Genomic DNA, 15,629 nt, shown 5'->3' on the forward strand with positions numbered 1-15,629 from the left:
AAATTATTTCGTAATATTTTAAATTAAGCATATATTTTTGATATAGTAAATAAATAAAAGTGGATGAAGAAAGTATAAATAAACGATAATTAAATACTACTCTCAGTAGTTAATTCTTTTAAACCCCACATAGATTATATAATTCATTAATCGTGAATATTAAATGATTAAACTCTCAAAGAGATTAATTAATCCATTAGTCGTGAATATATAAATGATTTAACCCCCCACATACCATAAATGAGTGAATAATAAATATTTATTTAATAACAAAAACCCCACATGTTTAGAAAAACTCAATATTTTTTAATCTTTTTTTATTTTTTTTTGTTACAAACTGGTCCTGCATTTTTTCTCTCTCTAGAAAACTTCACCTCCTATAAATGTCAAAAATCTTCATCTTTCTTCACAAGTGCCATTGCCCATTGCTACGCGTAGTTGTTGAAGAGAGAGAAAATGGCGGAAAAAAGTTAAAGGGGCAAAGAGAAAAAGATCCCAATAAAACAAGCAAAAAAAAAAAAAAAAAAAAAAAAAAGAAAAATTGCAGAAAAAAAGAAACTTTCTTTTGCTTCTTCATTTGCTTTGTTTTTCCTCTTCTATTCTTAATGGTGTTGTGTTGTTAGCCATTCCTCATATTTCTCTTCTATTTTCCTCTTCTTCTGCCATATATTCTGATTTTGATTTTGATCTCTCATTTTTACTTTTTTTTTTTGAAATTCTATATTCAGCTGACACCTTTATATTTCTCTTTCTCTTTCTCTCTCTTTTTTTTTTTTTGTTAAATATCTCGAAAAATAAGTGGATCTTGCTGCTACCCATTTCGTTTCTCACCGACCCATAACCAGGGTTTCGAGAAAAAAATAATCTTTTTTTTGTACCTCAAGCTGGACATTTTTGGATTCACATTTGAGTTTCTGGGTTTGGGATTTTGGGTGGTGAATTTGAGGTTTATATTTGCATGATCCATTTTTAGGGTTTGGGTTTTTGGTGATTTGGTGTATTGAGGGGGTTTAAGTGATTTTTTTTGTTTTTGAGTTTTTTTCTGGGTTCAGTTAGATTGAATCCTGTTTAGTGTTTCTGAGTTTTGAAGGAACTGTGTGGTGGTCCAGTTACTTCAAGGAGTCCTTGGGCAACTTCTCCAGGTTTCTTCATTCAGGTAATTAAAAGCAAAAAATGTAAATTCGTGTTTCAGTTAATTGTATTGTGTTGGTGTTTTAGGTAAAATTAAGGCTGTTAAATTACTAAAATGCTAAGTATTTGTTTATCATAATACTTGTATTTTTGGAAATGTATCATGATTTGATTGGAATTTTAGTTGTTAAAGTTTTATTGATTTGAGTGTTGGAGGGTTCTTATTTGTTAATTTGTATATTGTTTTTACAGTCATTAGATGACATGCAACAACATTATTTGAGGCATTTTCACGCAATAGACTTGACATTTCAGTATATTTAAGTGAGGCTAAGCTGAGGGATCTAAAAAATTGTTCTTCCTCAGCTGGTTTGCCTTGTTAACCATGGTCTCTTGAAGGTTTCATTCTTTTACCAACTCTCCCAGCCAACAACCTGCTAACCCTAAGCTTGCAAGCACCTTGGTCACATCTAAGTCCCTATTCAATTGTTCAATTTGGGGAGGAAAGAAAAAGATCTGCCTTTTGTGGGAAGAATCCAAAAGCACGGGATGGGTCTTCCCCTCCTTTACATCATCCACCACGTGCATTTTGAGCCTTTTTTGTTTATTGTTTATTCTGATGTTTGTTTACTCGTAAATAGTTTTGCAAACAAGTGCCAATTGGTACACGAGGTTCCCCTATGTACGATTGATTTCGTTATCAGCAAATTATTGAGTTTGTTGGTCGATTTGAAGCTAAATGATTGGTTGATATTCTTTTCTTTATGTTGTTCAGTTGCTATAAGTCTTACAAAGTATATATTTTACCCGAGTTTCGGACAAATCATTACTTTTTTTGTACATCTGGATGTTAAGCTAGTGTTTTCTTTGTAAGAGTACGGGATTAAGGGGTAGTTGATTGATTGATTTGTAGATAAAGAACTTGAATCCTCTGCTTGCCGTATTTTCTTCATTTTATTTCAAGAAGTTACTATGTCACACTATTTAGTAGTTGGATGTGATGGCTTTTTAAAAGTTAGGTTCCCTGAATTATGTGTTCAGGAATTCAAGAATAGGTTGTATTTCTTGGAATTAATTTACGCATATCACGATATTTGACTGGTCTCAAAATGACAAGTTTTTTTATCGAGTTGAGATGTAGGGGCTTCATTATTGGTGTTGTGGAAGTCTCTAAACTGTTAATATTGGAAGTTCCTTTTACCTAAATTCTTAGAGCAACACTAATTTGTGTCATTTGTACATATTGTAGTTACTACATTTGACCTTCCAAACTTTTGAGGTTGATCAACTGGGAATTTTGAGTTTCTTTCCAAATGTTTGTTTAACGATAATTTGTGTAGAAGATTAAATGTCTTTTGTGTAGAAAAAAGAGCACAAAGATTGTGCTATGACTTGCATCAGGATCCTTACAAGTGCTCTGATTTTTATTATGTCACTTCAATTGGTGGTTGTGATAAGTGATCTGATGGGTTAGAAGTGTGGTACCCTAGGAAATTTCAGAATAGGTTATTCGTCATAAAATGATTTTCCATTTTTGTTACTATTATTTAAGAATCTCAATCTTGCTTTTAGAAGTTGGCAGTTCCTTTGTTGTCACTCATTGTTATAGTAAGCTCAACTGGCTTTGTCGTGAATGATGTCACTTCTCTTGGATGTGATGCCTTATTACTCCCTTGATCTAGTAACAAACAATTTTATATCCTTTACATTTGCCGTCACTATTATTTACTTCTTCAACCTTTTAGGATGAGTATGACAAGTGAAAGCGATGACAGGATGACATCACAAGATGGGGTGGATTCACCATCTGTCGAAGAAGTTTGTGGTGGACGAAATACCGGAGGAGGTCTACCACTTAAAAAAGGCCCCTGGACTTCTGCAGAAGATGCAATTTTAGTGGAGTACGTCACGAAACATGGTGAGGGGAACTGGAATGCTGTCCAAAAGCACTCAGGACTTGCTCGGTGTGGTAAAAGTTGCCGTTTGCGATGGGCCAATCATCTGAGACCAGATCTAAAGAAAGGTGCATTCACTCCTGAGGAAGAGCGGCACATAATTGAACTGCATGCTAAGATGGGAAACAAATGGGCGAGAATGGCTGCTGAGGTTTGTATCATCTGAAAATCTGATTTGTCATTGCTGTCTATATATGCTTATGGCTGATCTCTCCTCAGATGATAATTACATAATAAAATCCAAAATGTGATCAGATGTATGTTAGCCAAATAATTCTCTAGAATTAGGTTAAATTGTATCTTTATTTTTCTTTTGGTGTAAACAAACAAATATGGAGGAATTAGAGCTTGTAGATCTGTTAGGCTCTCTGTAAGTAGTTTCTCCCTTTCTCTTTTTTTTGTTCCTCTTTTGAAGGTCTCCAGCATATACTTAATGCTGAGGAATACAATATTACCAGTTTCAAAAAAAAAATAAGAAAAATAAATTGACAGTTCAAGATAAATTTTGGTAAAACAGCTATCTTTTTATGCTTAACTTTCTGCCTCACCTACATGATTACAATTAATATACTCAAATTTTTTTATGGAAATTTTGTGAGTTGCTTTCTTGGGATGGAAAAAAACAGGAACAAAAATTTCATACATAAACCTTATTATTATTATTTTTTAGAGAAGATCCTTTTCTTGAAATGATTTGATGCATTGCTATTATATAGAGGGCTCATTTCTTAAGTTGGTGAATCGTGCCGGTTTAAAAGGCTTAAATGCCCCCCTTTAAATGATCTAAACACCAGTTTATATCACACTTCTGGGAAACGATTGCCCATCCTTTTTTTTTTTTTTTTAATTATGTGTTTTAGCTGGATGTTATATTTGCCATTAATTGTCAAGGTCTATTTTGGATTGATAATCACTATTAACACTTCCCAAATAATGTTTAATGGTCGTTGATAATTATTCTGCTTTTGGGAGAAGCAATTACAAGCTTTCAAGTGTGATGTCGCTTCCCTTTCAAAAACGTTGTATAGGAACCAAAACTTGAATCAATTTTTTTTTTCTGAGAAGGAAAAATGCTAACTTGAATCAAGTTTCAAGTGTGATATCTAGCAACCTTGCTTATTGCAAGTTCAAGTGTGATGTCTAGGGGTCTTGCTTATTGCAAGTTTTTTCTAGTGTTGATGTCTAGAACCGTTGCTTATTGCAAGCTTATAAAAATGTGTTCTGTTTTTTGAGAAGCAATTAATGTTCTTTCAGTCTGTTTTCTTATTGTGTGCTATCTGCCTGTTCTTATTTTTTTTGGTGTGATGTCTGGAAACCTTTCTTATTGCAAGTTTATATCATTAGATATGCTTATCTTTTCCTTTTTGTATTTTCCTGTTTGTTAATATTTGCATTCTCCTGTTTGTTGATAAGCTCTCTGAACTTCTTATCTTTCGTCTTGCTATTTGTCGTCAATTATTGGGCAGTTGTATGAAGTTATGTCTGATCCTCAATGATACTTGGTTGTAAGAGTTTAAGACTGTGGTCAGGTAATTCTACTAACATAGGAGAGAGGCTGGTCAACTGTACTTTTTCTAGAAACCGGTCTGGATGCTTGGTGAGGTACTGAGGTTATGTTGTATGAAGTTATGTTTGATGACGGATGTGGGTTCTGTTTTAGATCCTGATCAGGACATCAAATTTAAAATACTATGATATTTTTTCGTATGTCCATTTGAAAAGTTCATTGTACAGTTGAATAAGTGGCATACTTGTAGTTTCTTGCCCTATTGTGTATTGGCGTTGTGCTGTTTCTCTTGGGAGTAAAGCCAGTACTTCCTGATTTCTGTCGTCAGCTATTGTCCTCTTGCATCTCTTTAACACTTAGTTATGTCATCATTCTTAACACTGAGTGGTGAAAATGTGACTAATCATGGCATGTCGAGAAGTGTTATGATATAAATGTAGAGCTTAGCAATGTTAATCATATTAGTTTTCGGAAATGAAGATGTTAAAGTGTTTGACTCATTTGGATTCATCATATCACAAGGGACTTCTCTGTCTTAACATATCAATTACTATTTATATAATTCAATATTACACTTGGCAGTAATCTTGATCCAGTGAGTAAAAAAGGTAGGGTACAATATAGAGAAAGGAAAGGCACTCATAGTGAATGCTACATTGTTGGGACCCTGTGATAAATCTCTCTTCACTCTTTCTGAGGCTTTTGTGATGTTCCAAGTCCATTATTTTGCCATATGGTGCACATGGTTTTGCTTTAGGTGGTTTCACACAATGTGTAACCAGATATAAATAGTGCTTTGTGCTTGGTAGAACCTGTATGTATGGACATGTTTAAATAATGCTCTTCCTGGACTAGAAATGTGGATTTCCTCTCTTTTATCAGTGCATTTAGCTGTTTATCTTTTATGATTTCAGATGAGTTTCTAAAATAACAACTGTGACCTCACCACATTATCAAATCGGAAATATTGTGGTATACCATTCATTATTGTTTAAATTCTAATTGCCCTATTCTTCTCTTTTCAGTTGCCTGGGCGCACAGATAACGAGATAAAGAATTACTGGAATACCAGAATAAAGAGACGTCAGCGTGCAGGCTTGCCAATTTACCCTTCAGATATTTGTTTTCAGTCGATTACGGAAAACAAACAAAATGAGGAGTTGGGTACATTCTCCTCTGCAGATTCACAATATCCTGATTTCTTGCCAATGAATTATGAGATTCCAGCTGTGGAATTCAAAAGGTTGGAGTTCAATCAGCATTTGTGTCCACCAGTACTTCTTGATATTCCCACTGGTGGCATACTTGATATTCCTGGAAGAAGCCTGTTGGCACAGGGTCTTAATTCTGCTTATTACAGTGGGTCATTCCTCTCAACAACGCCTCCAGCCAAGCGTATACGAGGCTCCGAATCTCTGTTCTCTGGTTTAAATGGTGATTGTTCTCCATCAAAAAATGATGGTTCTTTTCCAACCTGCCATCAACATCAGGATGATGGTTCTTTGCTTGCTCAGCCCATGGGATTTTCGTCATCATTTAATCAAAATCTAATATCTGATTATCACCCCTCATCCTTGGGTGTAATTCCTGGCAGCCATGCCCTTTTAAATGGCCACACCTCTTCTTCAGAGCCCTCATGGGCAAAGAAGCTCGAGCTCCCTTCACTCCAAAGTCCGATTGCAAGTTGGGGCTTACTTACTTCCCCTCTTCCTTCTCTTGATTCTGTCGACACTTTGATTCAGTCCCCTCCAACTGAGCATACTGAATCATGTAATCTGTCACCTAGGAACAGCGGTCTGTTGGACGCTGTACTTCATGAGTCACAAACTATGAGAGCTTCAAAGAGTATCTTGCACCAGGAGAATTCTGGTGATATGGTTGATAATTCATGTCCTGATCTCCACATGACTGAATGGGGACAACACGGTGATCCAATCTCCCCTTTAGGTCATTCTGCTGCATCGGTGTTTAGTGAATACACCCCTACTAGTGGAAGCTCATCAGAGGAGCCCCAATTAGTGACAATGCCAGGTGAGACTGATTATCATATTAACTTCTCCTGACAGTTGAAAGCATATAGTTATGTAATTTGATTGTTTTATGGTGTTGAAGCTTGCAAGGTTAAGCAGGAGAAGTTTGATTACGGACCCTACGATGGGAAGGCCGATGCATCAAACCTGATCTGTCCCAGGCCAGACTTCTTGCTTGAGTCCAATTGTTTTGGTCATATGCAAAACACTGTAAGATCCATCTGGTACTGAAATACAGCTCTTTGATGATTACACTCTGTTAGCCACACTATCAGATCAAGGCTGTGGACGTGGTTCTTGTGCACGGAATGCCATGTCTACCATCTAGTCAATAAGCTCAACAAGATAATGGTACTTTTAACGCCTTGCAAACATTTTTGTGATGCAAACTTGGATTGTCGTGTCAGCTATTAAACGACTATAGAAGACTGATGTAATATTTTTTTTTGATGTGAGATTGTCTTTAGATATTGAAACACAAAATACTGCTTGTATGCGGCATTAAATTGCCTGCCTTTTCAATTCCACTGTGTTTGACCACGAATGCAACACAGCTCCTTTGTGCTGGGACAAAGTGAACATTAGAGTTTGAAGTATTGCTTTCTCTTATTATACACCCTTTTTCTCCAAATGAGTTGTGTACTTCCTGTTTTGAGTTATATTAGACATAGGATAGAGGGTTGCAGGCAGCACAGAGCACAAGGATCATATGTCATCACGCGCAGGTCTTAATGATTGGATGAAGTTGTCTTAGAAGATGCGCGTTTTTTGTGGAATCAATGCAGACTTAGCTAAAGATAGTAATCAGCGGAAACAATTATGAAGGCAACGATACAAGCAGAGACTAATGCTATGTTACTGTTCTTACACTTGCATTAGGATATGGATATCTGTCATGAGTCCTGTTATTGCTGTCCTAATTAATTGTCTGTGATTGAGATGCAGATGATTAATTGAGATGTGAGGGATAATGTAAATGTTATGAAACTGTATCTAATAAAGCAGATCGGTTGTTGGATTGGGATCTGACTAAATTCGGATTCTCAACGTCTCACATTGGAGGACACTATTCTTAACATAAGCCAGGACACTATTCTTAACATAAGCCACTCCATACTCTAATGGCTACTTAAGGATGAAAGAGTACTTTCAATTCTAATACAATCCTTATAATTGGTATCTTCTCCTTTCGATTTGATTAAAAAAGAGAAAAGGTACTAATAAATGTGGTAATTACTCTTCTGTCATGTTGGGCATGAAGTCACTTTTGTTAAGAAGTACCTTACCTTCCGATGTGAATTTAGGTTAAGTCGGACTTCATTTCAAATATCGATTTACTTTACCTCCAATGTGAAACTTCTCGTGGATTCAAGACCAATCCGAATACCGGACGCACTAAATGCGAAACACATAAAAGAGAAAAAAAGGCAACTTAGATATGAGAATGCTTTTGCTAAAACCTTTGGCAAAATGTTCACGCAAGTCCTTCATTTCCTATGGGCAAAGATAGTCATCTCATGTAACGTACTCACAATTCCTAACGTCATCTTATCTTTTGGGATGGCAATTGTGAACCCTTTCACGTCATCACAAATGCTATTTGAAAGATGTCATTCCACTTAGAGATTTTGTGTTCGAGTCTAAGAAACAATTCCCTTTTCTTTTGGTAGGGTATTTCTCCGACACAGTAAATTTGAATTAGTCGAGTTGATGAGTTCCAAATACTATATGGTTATTTCAAGGAAAAAATAATCAATTTTTAAAACTTGTGATCTTGAATATGTCATTAAATTTCTTTTAACTTTTTATAAAAAAATAATCTAGTTACATGCGTATGGCTACAAAAGAGTGTCAAATAAAGTTAAAATTATTTTTTTAATTAAAATAGGTATCATCCTTTTTGAAACAACAATTATAAAGAAGAAGTAGAATCACATAAACTAAGACGAGATTAATAATTTTTATAACGAAGGAAAGCTAAGAAAGTAAACAGAATACTTTTACTAAAACAGAAAAGGGAAAAAGGTGTTAAACTTTTTTCTTTCATCATCATTTTTGGACATATTGTTCTATCGTCAAAATTATTAAAGTGAATATTGTTTCCATATAAAGCATTCTTATTTGATGTTATACCTAATTGTTAAGTAGTAGATTTGATAGAATAACATGGAAATTGGTCGATTTTCCTGCCAACCTGGGATTTTCAATGTAGTTAGGTTCCATTTAAGCAAAAAGTAGACAAGATATAAAAACACGAGACTTGTACATTGAAATGATGCGGTATATTCAAGAAGAGGTGTTGTGGTATAATGTTATTTGTAAATGACATAATATTGATCAATGAGAGTTAATGTCTATCTCCAATCTAGAGGCTTTAGATTAAGCAAGAGTAAAATGGAGTACTTGAAGTGTGTGTTCAATGACGTGACACATGAAGTGAGGGGTGGAAGTGAATTAGATCACACACTAGTTATATCTCAAAAGAGAGTTTTTCAAGTATATTAAATCTATAATCCGAGGTATCATATTGAAGTGGAATGGATGAAATGGTCTATCGGAAACAACCTCTACCCCATACATACACATTATGCCATAAAATGCATGACAATCTACAGAAGTCCAGAAATACTAACAGGCGATACAGTTCATCTTTCCAATTATTCAGCTCACAAAAATAAAAGAGCTGTTACACATTGGATCTCAATTTACGATTCATAAAAGTTGAACTTCAGTATTCAAACAAAAAATATTCACCACAAATGGATGAAATAAGTGCTCCTTAGCAGAGGAGGATAAATTTATGGTTGTTCTATTCACAAATAAATTTTGGACGTGGAATAGACAAAACAAGACAATGTCCATAGAACATAAGATACATATTTTACGTAACCTTCAGTGTGACAACTTCCGTATAAACAGGTTTGTTAGATGCCCTCCCACACACTGCCTCCATTCTCTTGCGATGCATGAGGTGGATTAGAAAATCAATGAAGTGCGCGATATTCCAATCCACAGTTCACTTCTTTATATTTCACATAGTTTGCACATCTTGCTTACCATATTGGTAGCAGGAATGAAGCATTACTGCTGCCAGTTGTATTGTTGTTGATTGCGATTCACATTTGAGCCACGTCCAGTGCCAGAAGACCCATATGGGGCACCGTGGGGATAATTTGGGCCTCCAACTCCCCGGGGACCACTGCTTCCTGGTATTCCTCCTGAACTGTATTGGGTACCCCTTCCTTGAGGTGGGTATCGACCACTGCCATAAGCTCCACCTTGGCCACGAGTAGGGTGACCGTATCCTCCAGAAGGATTTCCACCAGCTGGATATCTGCCCGGTCCTGCTGGAGGTCCATGTGGCTTTGCATAGTGGTGGCTAGGTCCGCCAGCAACCTGAGGATGGGATGCATGCATTGGGGGATTTGGCCCTGGTCTTATTTGAGTATGTCCTTGCCCTGACTGCTGAACTGGTGGAAGCCGACCATGCTGCTGCTGGTGATGCAGTTTCTGACGTTTAGCTGCTTCCTCGTGCTGCCTCTGCTGCTGTCGCTTTTTCTTTGTCTGGAACTCATGTGAAGCTTCATAGGTTGGCAAACTGCTCAAGCAAATAAGTCATAATTAACAAAGTTGCTCACTATACGGTATTCATAGAGAATCACCTTTTTGATATTTTAAAAGAAAAATGATTATCTAGGAAGAAATACCTCTTTGGATCGCATGGTAATGGATCAGTCCAGAAATACTCGGCATCAAGTGCATCCTTGGCTGATATTCTCTTGACGAGATAAAAAGTAGAAAAGCAAGTCAGTCAGGGCCTCAGGACATTGACATCATTCATAAGAACTAATCCTTAACATCCAATTGGCATTGGAATACATAGCCACACATTTTTAATGTTCAATGATAGCAGTTGCTCATGCAATGAGACTACTGCAGGGGTATTTACACTTCAATTTGTTGACAGATGCAAATAGCACAAGCAGGATATTGAGAATGTTGACTACCAGAATTAGTCATGTTCGTCTGTGGCACAATTACTAGCGTCATCAGTGGCACTGCATGCCCAAAATCAATGTAGGTTCCACAATTTCAAAGATAGGATGGACACCCCACAAAACAAGGTTTGAAAGAAGTGACAACATAAACGAGAAATTATGATGAACTTGGTACCTACATGCTAGCTTTGGTCGAAAAAGCACCATGACACATGAACATCTGAATGAACCTTTTCAAATATGAGTTCAACATTGTCTTGTATTCTTACTTGGAACAAGCATAAGAATGACATACATGCCAGAGAAACTGATACCTGAGATGGGTCAAGGCTCAGCATCTTGTCAAGCAACTCCAAGGCATGTCGGTCAAAGCTAAATCCAGAGATGCAATAGTATAAATACATGAACATCTACTCAATACCAAATTACCAATAACTATAGTGCGGAACTAGAGCAAATATATCACATCATGTAGTTTTTACTTACTGTCTGAAAGCCTCCCTTAGACGTCTTTTCAATGGCCTTGATGGTTTGAAATTGTTATACCATGGAATCTTGGAAACTCCAGGCCAATTAACCTCGTCAGGAGAGCCACACAACTCAAAAATCTTGTTCAGCTGCTCTGGCTGAAATCAATGTAAAACTGGGTTATTCACCTGAGCACACTAGAAATTCAGCACAACCTAAAGTCACATTCACATGTACTGCTTTTAAGTAGGTCATTCGGGAAAAAGAAAATTGTTAAATACATGAAACATCAAACAAGTCAAGCTCTTGCTTTAAAGCTCCACAAGTGATGTGGAAGTTTGAAAATCCTAATTAATTTGGATTAATGAGGCCACAGAAGTTTGTGTTTTTTAAAATTCTTGGCTAAATCTTGTCATAAGCTAATGCACCACAGCTCAAACATAAAAGAACTCCGATGGTGAATAGTTAAAATCTAAGTGATGCAACAAATTAGGTGTAGACACAATCAGTTGTCTTTAACAGTCTTAATACACAATGATTAATCAGGCACACAATCAGCCAACCAGATGTTAGACATAAAGAAACACCAGGTAGTACATACTTAACCCCCCAAAGCCAAAAATAGAAGAAGGCGTACATTAGGAAAATATCACCATCACAATTCTTTTCAAGCGCAAGCTGTTACTGTTATTCCTTAGACCATAGACAGTCTTTGTAAGGCCAAGAATACTAAAGGAAGTGCATTCATCTTCGTTAATTTTGTAAGATTTAGGACATTTAACCAACAGAAAAGATCAGCTACCTCATCCTTCCCTGGAAAAATTGGTTTTCCATGAAGCAGCTCAGCAAAGATGCAACCAACGGACCACATATCAACGGCTGGACCATACTTTGTGGTCCCAAGAAGCAGCTCAGGTGGTCTGTTTGATATACCACAAATCACAACTCACACAAAAAGAGAATTTAAAATGAAATCCATCCAATCCCAAAGGATTGGTATCCCACAAATCATACCTGTACCATAAAGTAATCACACGATTTGTAAGATTTGCATTTTGATCATTTGAGAAGGATCGAGCAAGCCCAAAATCAGCAAGCTTCAAATTGCCTTTGTTGTCGATCAGAAGATTGGAACCTACAAGGAAAAGGAGGAGCCTTTATCAGTTATCACCACACATAGAGAATATGAAATTAGAAAATCAGCATGAATTTCCTAAACTGAACCTTTAATATCACGATGAAGTACTTGATTTACATGACAATAGTGCAGTCCCGTCAAAAGCTGCCTCATGTAACACTGCAAAAAAGAAAGTGAATATCAACATCCTACTCACTCTCTTCTTTCAAGCAACTATTTTGCTCAGCAGGGCTACCAGACACGTTAGTGACAAATTATGCTACCTTAATCTGCGGAACTGAAAATCTCATTCCAGGACGATCAGCAAGCCCAGTCAAATCATGGTCCATGTACTCAAAGACCATGTAGATTCCGCCTTTATATTTGTTACCATCTGCAAATAAAGTCATATGTTTACTTCAAATATGACAAACTCAATTAAATCAGAAGTGACATCAGGTGCAGGGTTTGGGGGAAGCAGTAAAAGCACCATATGAAACTAAAATTAAATTAAGAAACACTTGCCTGGCCTCCCTTGGTCATCCTTCTCACGACCTACAACAATAAAAAATGGATACTTTCACAGGACTGATTACCACAAAATAAAGAACAACAACAAAAAAGGACACAATAATTACTAAACTTTCACAAAACTATTTGGATCTTTTTATACTGTCAATTCTGATATTAAAAGGACCCTTTTTTGCAATTTAGCACGGTAGTTCAATATATTTGAATATTGACGAAGATCACAGTCAATGCAGGCAAAAATTAATACATTTGCTGTAAAAAAGATAAGACATGTTTAGTAAGGTAAAAAAATCTTGCTGGCAATGCAATTGCAAGACAGCAACTTTTGTACAATTTTTTTCATTACTGAAGGAAAACCACAAAGGGCACGTAAGAAGGAAAAAAGTTAAGTAACTTTTATATGTGTTTTTTAAGTTAGCGTAAAAAGGGGACCATTAGTAAATAATAAAAATGACACAATATGAAAGCATGTATATATTATTCAACTCTTACCTGGAGATGTTACAATCTCTTTCAGGTCAATGACATTTTCATGGTGCAGCTTCTTTAAGATTTTAATCTCACGTATAGCAGTTATTGGAAACTGTTAAGAAAAGCTTCAGTGAGTAGTTTGAAAGAACTAACAAAATGCAAATCATATTTAAAATAAGAAGTTCACCCCTTCTCTTTCGTTGTCCATGCGTATCTTTTTCAAAGCAACAATTTCCCCTGTTCTAATTTCTTTTGCCATGTACACTTGACTGCAAGGTAAAAGATATGCCACATTAACAGTTGTACATCTAATGAACAAATTGTTGAGCACCAGTTAAGGTAGCCATCCTTTTTCTACAGTTACAGTTCAGACTACAAAAATGGATCAACTAACTACTCCCTCCATTTAGAATCTAACAACCATGTTTGCCTTTTGATTTGTATTAAAATCATATCCACTTTCAGAAGCACAGTATAGCACATCAAAGTACATGTTCCCACCTATACACTTGTCAATAACAAACTTCTCTTCCAGAACAGTCAAAACAAAATTTACGACCCATACATTGCCCTGCAGTGATATGGTTATGGCAGATGATTCTGAGCATTTGTTATGTGAAGGGGGTTATGCCAAGATCAGTGAAGGAACCCTTATAAGGTTGGACAAGAAAAAGAGTTGGAAAAGGCAAGAAGAGGATTTGGGAAACCATCCCAGCATGTATATGGTGATCAGTACAGAAATGAAGGAACTAAAGATGTTTCAGACGATAGAAGGAGAGTATATGAGTTGAAGTATAACAGTCTCTCTTTCAGCATTTTGGTGTAAGTTGCAAAATAGACAATGACGTAGATAGTTTAAGACAAATTCTGAGTTAACCCTCCAATTACTTATAAAAAAGATGAATTACTCTTTTGATGAGATACAAAAAGTTGAGAACTTTGACCTGAAATTTGTCTTCGACACTACAAGCCAAAACAAATGAGACCTTTAAACAAATCTACTCTTTTGATGAGATACAAAAAGCTGAGAACTTTAAGCTGAAATTTTTGTCTTCGACACTACAAGCCAAAAAAAATGAGACCTTTATACTAAATTTCTCTTTTGCCGCCATTCTATTAGCTAAAATACTGCTCTACTAACTTTTGAGATCACCTGCGTTGCTTGGATTCTCCACAATTGTTGCCGCACCCATGTTGGATCCTCCAAAATGCACTACTTTTTGGAGGATCCGACACACCCAACTACATTTTTGAAGAGTCGGAGCATCATAGGAGGTCACAAACACCAAATGTCTTCTATTTGCTAAATACCTAAATTTTCCACATAAAGTTTAAAATTTTCAATTAATTCTGGATAAACGAATACACGTGGAAGGTCAAACGTAGCCCGAGACTATAACTTTCAGCAAACAGAGTCCTAATCCATAAATTCTCTTACTACCAGCTATGAAATACACAGGATCTCATGTATATAATTGAGGTCTACATATATAAACCCCGTGTATTCATTCCGTTCTATTCAGACCCATTCATCCCAACTCTCAATAAAATGTTTTTTTAAACAAAAAAAATGATAACTTTAACACACACTACAACAACAACAACAAAACCAAAGTAAGACTGTTTCTGATAAACCCTCGACTCAAGTAAAAGCGCACACACTACAAGCAAAATACATAATTCAAAATACAAGAACTAACCCATAAGTGCCTTCACCAATCTGCTCCAATTTCTCGAAACAATCAACGGTTCTAGACCCCCAAGTTGGAGCTTCCGTAAGATTAAGCTGTTCTGGTGCAGCTATTGCCATCTCTAACTAACTGATCTTCAATTGAATTTTTTCTTTTTTCCCTGATTCAATTCCTTCCAAATTCCCGATAATTCAGCTAGAAAATACTAGGGTTTTGCTTAAATTAAACGAAGATCAAATCAAGAATCGGTAATTATGGGAATAAGAAGAAAAGCAAGCAGTTTGGATGACTCTAAATTCAAGAAAAGAGTTATGGAATCTGAAAAAGGAAAAATAAAAGAAGGCACAATTGATATTTGGGACTTGAAGAACAGTGAAAACAGTGAAGCCTTTATTTATTTTCCTCAATAATATATATATAGACTTTATTAGTGTCTTTCTAGTTTGATTTGGATAGGTTATCGGTTAAAATTAAAATTAAATTAGTTTAGTTGATTTTTAAATTTCTAAAATTAAATCCAAAAAATCATCAGTTTGGTTTTTATCGATTTGGTTCAATTTTTTTTTGATTTAAAAGTAATAAATTTGTCGAGGCATATACGAGTTATTATTATACAAATAAAGTAATTTTTGTTAAGCAATAATAAAGTCAATATACACCAAATATCAAATCTTTATAGCAAAAAAGAAAACCCCAAACTCAAAAATTGAGAAAGCTTGGACTTAAGATT

The 15,629-nt window shown here is 35.8% G+C and overlaps 2 protein-coding genes across 3 annotated transcripts; one reads left to right on the plus strand and one right to left on the minus strand.

Annotated features, from left to right (window-relative positions):
* Positions 1-450: 450 nt before the first annotated feature.
* On the plus strand, positions 451-7,231 carry LOC125874708 (transcription factor GAMYB-like). 2 transcript variants are annotated; one of them, XM_049555709.1, is made up of 4 exons: positions 451-1,156; positions 2,877-3,237; positions 5,619-6,624; positions 6,706-7,231. In XM_049555709.1, the coding sequence occupies exons 2-4, from the start codon at positions 2,878-2,880 to the stop codon at positions 6,852-6,854; spliced, it is 1,515 nt and encodes a 504-aa protein (XP_049411666.1). In that variant the 5' UTR covers positions 451-1,156; position 2,877; the 3' UTR covers positions 6,855-7,231. The 2 variants fall into 2 exon arrangements, with proteins under 2 accessions (XP_049411666.1, XP_049411667.1); XM_049555710.1 differs by having other exon boundaries at positions 2,907-3,237.
* A 2,088-nt stretch (positions 7,232-9,319) lies between these two features.
* On the minus strand, positions 9,320-15,277 carry LOC125872965 (cyclin-dependent kinase C-2-like). Its single transcript, XM_049553785.1, has 12 exons — positions 14,909-15,277; positions 13,396-13,477; positions 13,230-13,320; positions 12,732-12,761; positions 12,491-12,600; positions 12,314-12,386; positions 12,104-12,224; positions 11,892-12,009; positions 11,108-11,247; positions 10,936-10,993; positions 10,331-10,401; positions 9,320-10,221 (listed from the first exon to the last, which is right to left on the minus strand). The coding sequence occupies exons 1-12, from the start codon at positions 15,016-15,018 to the stop codon at positions 9,705-9,707; spliced, it is 1,521 nt and encodes a 506-aa protein (XP_049409742.1). The 5' UTR covers positions 15,019-15,277; the 3' UTR covers positions 9,320-9,704.
* Positions 15,278-15,629: the final 352 nt, after the last annotated feature.

This window comes from Solanum stenotomum, chromosome 8 (genome assembly GCF_019186545.1).
Source record: "Solanum stenotomum isolate F172 chromosome 8, ASM1918654v1, whole genome shotgun sequence".
NCBI lineage: Eukaryota > Viridiplantae > Streptophyta > Magnoliopsida > Solanales > Solanaceae > Solanum > Solanum stenotomum.

Bases quoted from the DNA above. Each gene is read 5' to 3' on its own strand.
- LOC125872965 (XM_049553785.1), bottom strand. From the start codon at position 15,018: ATGGCAATAGCTGCACCAGAACAGCTTAATCTTACGGAAGCTCCAACT. The intron at 13,478-14,908 runs GTTAGTTCTTGT...TTTACCTTGCAG, and splicing joins ATTGGTGAAGGCACTTATGG to TCAAGTGTACATGGCAAAAG. The intron at 11,248-11,891 runs GTAGCTGATCTT...CATTGATTTCAG, and splicing joins TTTTTCCAGGGAAGGATGAG to CCAGAGCAGCTGAACAAGAT.
- LOC125874708 (XM_049555709.1), top strand. From the start codon at position 2,878: ATGAGTATGACAAGTGAAAGCGATGACAGGATGACATCACAAGATGGG. The intron at 3,238-5,618 runs GTTTGTATCATC...TTCTCTTTTCAG, and splicing joins GGGCGAGAATGGCTGCTGAG to TTGCCTGGGCGCACAGATAA. The intron at 6,625-6,705 runs GTGAGACTGATT...ATGGTGTTGAAG, and splicing joins CCAATTAGTGACAATGCCAG to CTTGCAAGGTTAAGCAGGAG.